At 47.5% G+C, this 10,198-nt stretch overlaps 1 protein-coding gene across 2 annotated transcripts in view; it reads right to left on the reverse strand.

Moving 5' to 3' along the window:
* Positions 1-8,974, reverse strand: part of CHST11 (carbohydrate sulfotransferase 11) — a 155,101-nt gene extending 146,127 nt beyond the window's left edge. Inside the window, exon 1 of one of the 2 annotated variants that reach the window (XM_085227879.1) lies at positions 8,606-8,974. In XM_085227879.1, the coding sequence (XP_085084005.1) occupies positions 8,606-8,723 (118 nt within the window). In that variant the 5' untranslated portion in view covers positions 8,724-8,974. The remainder of the gene's footprint in view (positions 1-8,605) is intronic. The other variant, XM_085227890.1, reaches the window with a different exon arrangement.
* Positions 8,975-10,198: the final 1,224 nt, after the last annotated feature.

Genomic DNA, 10,198 nt, shown 5'->3' on the forward strand with positions numbered 1-10,198 from the left:
TGCATATTGCTCTGTGGGAGGGACAAATTCTGCATGTTATATTAGCTTTGATCCAGAATTAATATAATCAATTCAATGGAGTCAACCCATATTTACAGTTCAGAGCTTTCCCCAAGCCTGCGATCCTATATTCCTACCACTGCAGGGGATGTATGCCCTTCATGCAATTCAGAAAGCCTCTGTTCTGACACAGTAGACCTGACCCACTGCTCACTAAAATCAACTGAAAGGCAACCATTGACTCCCCCAGGCAGTCATGCAGACCTCATGCAGTCAATCCACCAACATATTCAAACCATTCATCACTATACTTCCTTTACAAAAAGAAGTCATAAAATCTTATGGCTTGCCCAAAACAAAACCCCAAACCCCACAGCCCAGCAGGCAGCTGTGTTCATCTTATCTGAGCTTCCCCAGGCTTGCCGCAATGGACCACCATGTTTGGTGTGAGAAGAGAAGGAGGAAAGCAAAGGGGAAGAGATCAGCAGGCATGGCCCATATGTCTGCTAGTGCAGTACGAGCAAGAACTCTGCTCAGTGTCCACCTGACTGATCCTGCTTCCTGTAACAATCAAGGAAGCACAGTACGCATGGTAGTAGTCAACATTCAACGTGTGTGGCAAATTCAGCAGCGAATTTGTCCCACTTAATTAACAGTTACATGAGCTTCATAATTACATGCACAAATACACACATTTAACCCCAAGAATATAGGATTTATTTCCATCTGGGAACTCAAATACGCTTTAGAAACTAATCAAGTCCAAAACTCATAACTAAGATCAACTTTTTCAGTTTTAGACTTATGATCACAACTGACACATTTTATTAATCACAAACTGTTTAAAAAGTGTTACTTCCCTCCCCCTCACTTACTATAAATTCTCCACTCTCACTTGCAACGCAGGCTGTAAAAACACAGCTTACCCGAAGGACATATTCAGCTCCTGGTACCCACCACCATGGGTGCAGAATGTGCTATTCCACAGCAGGTCACTTGAGATAGCACAGACTATTTTGTCCTGGCAGCACTCCAACCAACTTTAAAGCGTAATAACCCACATGGTCTTTAAAAGGATTTTAACTACCAAAGGCTCTTCCTTGTATTACAAAGGTATTACAGTAGAGATCATCTACAGGATCCAATTAAAATCACCCTCTTAATTAAAAGTCTACCTTTCCTAATCCAAAAATCCCTACAAGTTATCCACTTGAAACTTTTTTACCTGCTTATGTAATCATGTATTAGCCAAAAAGGAGTGAAAATGGCTGGCTATGAAGTATGCTGCTTGTTAAGTGAATTCAGAAAGCATTACTCTCCAAGGGTCCTGAAAGCCACAATTCTTACTGCTTGCTAAATATATCTTGAATTCTGTGAAAATTCTAAAAAATAGACACGCACAGAAAGTGTTGGCTTCTACAATAAAACAAACCAGAAGAAAAAAAAAGAGCACAGTTTTCTGCTTTGTGTACAGCTCAACGTGTTTGTGGAAGCTTAGAGTCCTTTTGTTCCTTGTGTGGATTCTGCAGCTAAAAACCATCATGTTCCACCACTCAGACAACTGACATAAAGAGATAAGATCTTTCAATGAGAAGATTGCCAAGGACAGCATCTTCCAGCCTGCATACAGGATCTAAAGCAGCAGCAATCCTCTGCAAGCAAGCATATCTGAGAACAGCCTCCTCTTTCACCTACTAAAAGGGAGACTGAGGTCACCCATCCAGCAGAACCACACATGGATCACTTTGCTCAAATCCTTGACACCAAGGATGTTCTCTTTGCAGAAAACTAAGAGCAGATGTCCATGGGATGTAATCACTTCACACTTGCTTCTTCACTTACCTACATGCCAGTTGTTGGGTTTAGCTACTATCCCTCAAGCCCCTAGAATCACACTGCCATGAGAAATCTTGCTGGACTGCATTTTCTGTTCCCTCCAGGACTCTCTTTTAAGTTCCTTCATAGGAGTGTGAAGCCACTGCAGCAGCAACTTATAACAAAGGACACAAAGTCGTCCTTCAGTGCCTACAACCTGGCACGAGTCACACGAAGGCTACCTTGAAAAGCCACTCTTACTGCTCAGGCTGATACCCCCATAGAAATTCATGCTCCTGCATAGCTTAGAAAGAATTCATAAAAGGGTTATTTCTCCCAAGCTGTATGCTTCCACATGCTGAATAAGTTGAGAAAGAAAGAATGCAATTGAGAACCCACACTGGATGCATGTTTCAATCAGTAAAAATAACAAAGGCACCTACATAAAAGCCTGTGGCCCTTCTGGGACTTCCTCTAATGAGGAAGAACTTCATGCTCCTTACAGCAGCTATCTTTGGGAGAAGGTGTGTGCACTGCATCGATCCATGTGCGTTGGGTTACCTGGGCCACCACTGCAGCCTAATTACAGCTTGAACCAGGGGGAAGGCATGTGGGTGGGCATGTATATGCACATCCACTTGTGTGCAGTCCTCTGTTTTAAAGTCACTGTTTTTTATGCACAGCTTTTTTAAACCGGGGATTTAAATATTTAAAGTATTTCCTTTCCCCCCTCCTTGGGGGATTAGATTACAAATCCAACTTCAGTGTCACTCAGTACACTTCAGTGACTTTCTACTCCAAAGTTTCCAGTGGCAGCTATCTAATTTTATTTCTTTTAAATAACATTCCTTCCTGATGCTTTACAAGCCAGACTTTAATGCCTCATTTAGGACCTCTTTTTCTAACGTGCCAAATTAATACAGTTAAAAGCAAAGCTGTGCTCTACTTTTATTGCAAACACTGGGCAAGGTGCATAGAACAATCAAAAAGAATTCATTAGTCTAAAATAAAAGCTAGCTGAATATTTAATTGTGAAATGCATAATACAAGGAAACTTCTTTAATGCGGGAAAATCTGCCTGACTCATACAGGCACCAAATTCACTTGCTGCAAAAGAATACCCGTGCAGTACCTACTTATAGCACGCTGTGTAGTCCAGTTACTGTTGGTTTGACACGGAAATGAGGATGCCATCATCTGCTCTGGCTCACAGATTCACCAGCATGGTGCTTTTCACACTATGCAAGCTCACAGAGTGGAGCATGAGAAGTAAACTAGCCCCATGGATTCCTACCTGCAACTCATGTACCCAACACCGGGGGCTCACCAACACCCCGCAGGCACGGAACAGGCTGGCACAGAGAGGGCAGAGCAGGAAATGTACACTTAGGATAGCTCCCAACACTGAACAACTCACTGCTTGCAAGAAGTGCATATCATTTGCATACTGGACCACTCTTTGCTACATCTTTCTCTGACAGCTATGTGACAACCCCACTAGGCAGTGGGTAGGGAGCTGAAATTAACATATGCCATTCAAGGGAAGACCTGTGACTGCAGCTTGATAGGAGGGAATTATCTCCCCCTGGAAACATCACCAACGTAACTTCTTACTAACCCCACTCATCGATCAGGCATTAAATGGAAAACAGGGGATAACAGCATTATGCAAAAGAAGAGACACAGAATCCAAGTGTATATGCAGTGGAATTCTGATTTATTCATGAACCCTTAGTTTCAGGTGCCAAACAATTACATGAAAGGGGAACACGCTACATCCTCTTCTGATTACATTCACAAAATTGGAATCCCAGAAAATCCCTCTGTCTGGAGGCATGAGCCAAAGATAATTAGGAACTGCATTCTCTCATTGATTTGCTGCAGTCTCTGGTGGTCTCGTCTCCTACTTAGAGCATAAGGCTGGTGCCAGAAACAGCACTTTGTCACATACCGGCGTTTTGCCCACAACAAAAGGATGTTATCTACAACTTGGATACTGAAACACAAATAAGAAGGAATTAACCAAACTCTACAGTTTGAATTGCTACTTTAAGGACAAATACCTACTTCATCCACAAAGATCTTACATGAATAGGCTCCACAGGGAGCAGGAGCATCCGACAGAAATGGGAACATGCTTTGAAGCATTATCCTTGTAGTATGTGATTTCTGAATCTAAATGACCTACCACAGACATTATCTATCTTTATCCCAGACACGTCAGATATACAACAAACACAGAATTCTTGAATTTAATTTTGTTTCCTTAATGTGAAAGGAAGAAGAGCCTTCCCTCCATCAATTTAAGCACAACCCTTCAACCGCACACCCACACTTGATTTTATGTCTGTTGACACTCAGACAAGTCACGCACAGAATTCAAACACCTGCCTTGAACAACACGAGCAATCCGCAGGAAAAACCCATCAGACTGAAACCCTCCTGTCCCCAGCCCTGTTCCCAGCTCCCTCGGGATCGCCCTGGAGTTGATACATAATACATATGCATGAGCCCAAAAGGCTCGAGATGGAAAAGAAAAAAAAAAAAAAAAAACTGTTCTACAATGACATTCACACAAGGACAACCGAAGCAGCTTTGTCAGGCAGGATTTGATGCAGCATGTCTCGCAACAGATGCTGGTGCTGGGAAGAGCAACGTGAACGTAACTTCTTCCAATCTCCAAACCATTTTTAGACTTGTCGCGTGGTACAGTGTAAGATAAATGACCTGAAACTCCAAAAACAATGGAAACGACTTAAGAATTCACAAATACACCCCCTCTGTGCACAGGAAACTGACATGCCAAGTTGCACGTGATCAACTCTATAACTCATTTCTTATAATTACAGGTTTGGATTGGAAGGGACCTTTAAGATCATGTAATTCCAACCCCTGCTACAGGCAGGGACACCTCCCTCTAGACTAGGTTGCTCAAAGCCCCCATCCAGCCTGGCCTAGAGTATTTAAATTGCCTTATGTTGCTTTATTTATTTATTTATTTATTTATTTTATTTTATTTATTTCAAGAGGAAAATAAGTTCCCATTCACATCCACTCTGTATCTCTGAGAAATTCTAACTTCAGCCAAGGCAGTTTTACATCTGAGAACATGGAGTTTTAGTGCTATGAAAAAAAAAAAAAAAAAAAAAAAAAAAAATCAGCACAGTTTCCCCCACATTAAGTAGTAGTAATAAAAAAACAAACAAACAAACAAAAAAAAACCACTAAGAGCTTATGAAAATATACGTTGTAGGAATGTTATCTTCAGAGCAATAAACATTCTGATAAACTACTGTAAGACATTATTGTGACTACAGCCAGGTAATTCTGGCTTGAAAACATTCAGAAATAAAAACCTTCTTCCGAAGGTCAGCGAGTAGCTGTCACAGAAAAGCTGTATACAGACGTACTGAGACAGAAGAAATAGCCCTTCAGCTAAGTCTCACAGTCACCAGGAAGGCTTCCAGAAACACACAACAGCTTAACTCTCAACTCTGAGCACTTCCAGACCATCAGTACCTCTGAGAGAAGAGACCTGAGCAGCTCTGTGCACACTGGGCACATGGTCCCATGGAAATCAGCTAAAAGCTTCCAGGGATAGTGACAGCGATCACAGCGGGACTCCGGGGGATAGATTTTGCTGCACACAATTAAATGAGGGCCAGATCCTTGTGGCTGTCAGCTGAGCTCCATCTCAGCATCCCAAATGGAATAATTTAAAGCCAGTGTACAGGGTCCATCAAAGGAGTGCCACACACCCACTGCTCTGCAAGACTCCTTCCCCTTTAGAAGTAGGAGAGGAAGCATGGATCACTTTGTCAGATGGGAGAATGCCACATTGATTTTCAAACAGAATCTTCCATCAAAATCAATAATAAGCTCATCTTCAGACAAAGAAAAAAAAAAAAAAATCCTCACACCATCTAAGCCGTTCCACCATGGGAACAAAAGTAGGCATCAGCCTTCTGCCAGGAAGAAGCAACCATGGGTCAGACAGCACCATGTGAGGAGCTGCTCAGACGATCGCAGACCAGAGTCCATCCAAAGACCTGGCTTTTGTCAGCAAGCACAGCTAGCAGCAGCACGCCAAAACAGGAGCTGAGAAAGGGAGCAAAACAACTCCAGTCTGCAGTGACAAAATCAAATTTAAAAATAATAATAATAATAATAATAAAAAATTATAATAAATTTCTTCATCAACACATCTCAGGTAAAAGATGCTGTCAGTTTCTCAGCCTTCCTGACGACTCCCACAGCAGGAGTGATCCCAGTGCACACAGCCTGGCCCAGCCCAGCAGTTGTGCACACACCCTGGCACCGTCCCACCTGATGCAGGGCACCACATGCAGGTGCACCAGGAACTGCAATGGGCCATCATAACAGCCCAGGGCTGACCCTCCGCATGCAAACAAGATCCAGGAGCACGAAGCAATCATTGGGTCACACTCATTCCACAGGCAGCGAGTGACAAAAGAGCAGAGAGAAATATCCTGAGCAAGGACCCAGGAAAACCCCCATGCAGCTACAGCAGTTAGTGAAGAATTTTTTGTTCCACTAGGCATTTTTTGCCGTTTTTTTTTTTTTTTCTCCTTCCCAAAAGAAGTTAAGACAGGCAACAGGAAAACACACAGTCACCAGTGCAATTTCCTCCCTCAGGAACAAACAGTGAGCTGGCCTCCCCCAGATCCTCAAACGAGACCCAGGGGCTGGGTTTAGCTCCTGACTTTTCTCTGCAGTTTTTCTAAGAACGCCTTCCATTAGCTGTCATTTACCCCCAGGAAACGATCTGCCAGCAGGGACTTCTGCTGCGGTACTTGTTGGATTTGTAGTGGACTCACTGTTCCTGGAGGTGATGAAGAGCCCTGTGGATGTGGCACTGAGGGATGTGGTCAGTGGGCATAGTGGGGATGGACTGACAGTAGGACTAGGTGATCTTACAGTGCTCTTTTTCAACCTTAATGATTCTATAATTTTATTTTAATGGTTCTAGCGGGAGATCTACACTCAGACCTTCTCAAATGGGAAGTGACCACCTGACACTGAGGAGTTATCTTGTCCCTGAGCATGGCTGTGCTCATCACTCGGTGGCCTTCCAACATCTTCACCTTTTGCATCACAACTAAATGGTTCGGAAAGCTCAGCAGACAGAGCGGCTTTCTTAAGATTCACCAAAAGCACCGAGGGAGTGAAGAAACAGCCAGATCCTGAATAAGGAGCTTACACTCCTTGCAAAGAACTTAACCGAACACCTACCTTATTTCCCATCCACAACGATGGGTAGAAACTCTTCAGTTAATTCTGACAGCAGGACACCTATCTTACAGAGCACTGTAAGTGACTGGTGGCAACCTACTGTCTGAGGCAGCTGCCTCCTGCAGCCTTCCAAAAGCACACGCTCAGGGCAAAACGCCAAACTTCCTGCTCTACAAAAAGGTTATCAGCCAAGATCTTGGAAAGTTTTAATACATCACCAGCCTTGCACTCTGCCCAGAGTCTAGTCCCACTGAGTTGAGTGACAGAACAGGAAGAGTTATAAGGAAGTCCTATTATCACAAATGGTGCAACTGCAAGCAAAGTTTTTGTATCCCAGATAAAATAACCCAGATAGTTATCTACTACATGGTTGTGCGTTGGCTGACTAAAAGAGATGTTTGAGCTTTGCAAAACACACTCAAACTGAACTGCCAGACCGTACCTCAATCTAGATTAGAGTTTGGTTGATTTCCAGCAGCATTCACTAAAGAAACAGTCTGCATTTAGAAAAAAAAAAAAAAAAAAGGTACAGAACTGGTAATGTTCAAGAAGATACAACAGAGACAAACAGGGTTTTAGGTCATTTATTTCCAGATCTGCTCCACGCACACTAACAACCCAAATACGTGTCATATGGAAGACGGGTGCAGCTCATCCTCCCCGTGCTTTAACAGCACCTTGCTCTCACCTCAGCTTTGGTGAAATGCTCTGAATGGTACCAAATCCCAGCCTATCTATAGTTCCACAGTAGCACAAACACAAAGCCATAATCTCCAGTAGTCAACTATGGAGCGCACTGAGGATCCTTTGAGGGTGATTCTTACACGTTCAAAAATATACAGCGAAATATTTTGTTTCATCTCTCGCGTACTGCACGCTGAGTTTTTGTTCCAGTAACACAATTCACCCAAAACTTGGGGAAAAGCAACTCTTGGCCAAAATTTCTGCACGCGTACTCGGGCTACGTTACCTGCAGAACGCAACCAATGAATGAAAAAACATGACAGTTCACTTGGTGAAGCTGTACTGCAGCTCGCAGCCGCGTGCGGTGACCTGAAGCGCTCGCTTAAAGCCACCCCCGGGTCCGATGGAACCGGTGGGGACGCAGAGGGCAGAAAGACACGCATCGCTTTCCCCAGGAGCCGGCACAGATGGGCGCCGCGAGAGAACACATCCATCAAACCAACGGCACCAACTTCGGGGGAGCAGACAGCTGACGGAGGACCGCTACGCAGAGCGGTGGGTGCGCTGCCTCCCGGCTGCAGCACGGAGCCCTGCAGCGCCGCGCGCCTCCCAAAAACTTCAGGGCAGGCGATTTTTAATCGACTGCGCCCCAGCAGCCGCGGACGGGGAAGCGAAAAGCCGAGCTCTGACCTTCCCCCCCCCGTATCCATCCCCGCTTCCCCTCTCGGCGCGCCGCTCCCGCCGCACGACGCCGGGCACTCAAGGACCGAACCCCAGCAAAGTTTCCTCCCGCCCCGCGCACCCCGGGGCGGCCGCCACCTGCGGCGGAGAGAACGGAGCGGCAGAGCCCTACCTGGGAGCAACATACTTTGGAAATAGAAGATGACGAGGATGAAGGAGCCCACGGAAGTGACCAGGACCATCCTGCACACCCGGTTCATCCTCATTACTTCCAGCACCGCCGGCTTCATGGCGCTGCCCAGCAGCGCAGCGCCCGGCTCAGGCTCGCAGCCGCTCCGCGTCGCCGGCGAGGGAGGAGCCGGAGCCGCCGCCGCGCCGGAGGATGCCCGGGCACCCGCGCCCCGCACCGGGGGGCGCTAATGCCTGCGCTGGGCGTGACCACGGCGCTCGGCAGGCGGAGGGGCGCTCAGCGCGGCGCGGGGGGAGGCGGGCCGGGCGGGGAGCCGGGGCGGAGCGCCGCCCCCCCCTCGCCAGGGGGAGAGATGGTCCCGCCCGGCGGCGGCGGCGGCGGCGGCGGGCGGGGACGCGCCGGTCTGCCTCGAGGGGCCGCCGCCGCCGAGGGGCGAGGGGCGGGGCGTGGTCGGGGCCGCAGCGGTGTGCTGCTGCTGGTGCTTCGCCCTGAACTTGGCCGCTGTCGCCTCGGCTGGTTGAGCCCACGCGCTCCGTCTGTGTAGAAGCGTTCCCTGCCCCTGTGGCGCGCGTGGCTCCGTTAATCCTAAGGCTTTATCTCGCTCGGCGTTACGTAAGGCACTGCTCTGTGGCCGTCTCTGCCGCACCGTTGTGCCGTCCCAACCGGTAGCTGTGAATATTTATAACCGCTGCCTTTCGGGAGCACTGAATCATTCCCAGCGCTCGCGCTGCCACCTGGCACGGCAGAAACGAGAGGGCTTTGGGTTTAAGTGTATGGCTTCTGTCTTCCCGGCGAACCAACTCATTGCTCAGTTCCACGTGGAGAAAAAAAGCCCTCGGGTGGGCCGGCAGCAGCAGCCAGGACGGGGCCGTACGTGCGAGGACACGGAGCGCTGACACGCAGCAGAACTAAAGGGACCTGCCGTGTCTGTAAGCTGTGGTGTCTGTGCGCGGACTGGGACGTGGCGCACCCCGGCCGTGTCCATGGGCCACCTGCACGGCCAGCCGCGGCTCCACCGGGGCCTGTGCTGGGCTTCCCGCCATAACCTCGTGCAGGGCTCCCAGAGTGGGACTGTCTGCTTGCTCAGAACAGGATGGGTGCTAGAAAATGTGTTTGAGAATGAAAGCAGCACATCAGAGTCATCCTTGCGCAGTCTTAAGCGCTCCGCCTGTTCCCCTGCTGCACCCAAATACTGGTTTGCTGCTGCTTTCCTTTTTGCTAAAGTGAAAACCATTTTGCTGAAGCCAATACAATCAAGGGGGGATGGCTTTAAAGTAAAAGAGGGAACATTTGGATTAGATGTTAATAGGAAATCTTTCACTCAGAGGGTGGTGAGGTGCTGGCACAGCTGCCCAGAGAAGCTGTGGTGCCCCATCTGTGGAGGCACTCAAGGCCAGGTTGGATGGGGCCCTGGGGAGCCTGAGCTGCTGGGTGGCAGCCCTGCCCTTGGCAGGGGGTAGAACTGGATGATCCCTAAGACCTCTTCCAACCCAAACCATTCGATGACTCCATGATATATAAAAGGATTTTTTTTTCCAGCTTTCAGTCTGGTATTCCAAGGTGAGTCGAAGGGGA

This window comes from Meleagris gallopavo, chromosome 1, assembly GCF_905368555.1.
Source record: "Meleagris gallopavo chromosome 1, MGAL_WU_HG_1.1, whole genome shotgun sequence".
NCBI lineage: Eukaryota > Metazoa > Chordata > Aves > Galliformes > Phasianidae > Meleagris > Meleagris gallopavo.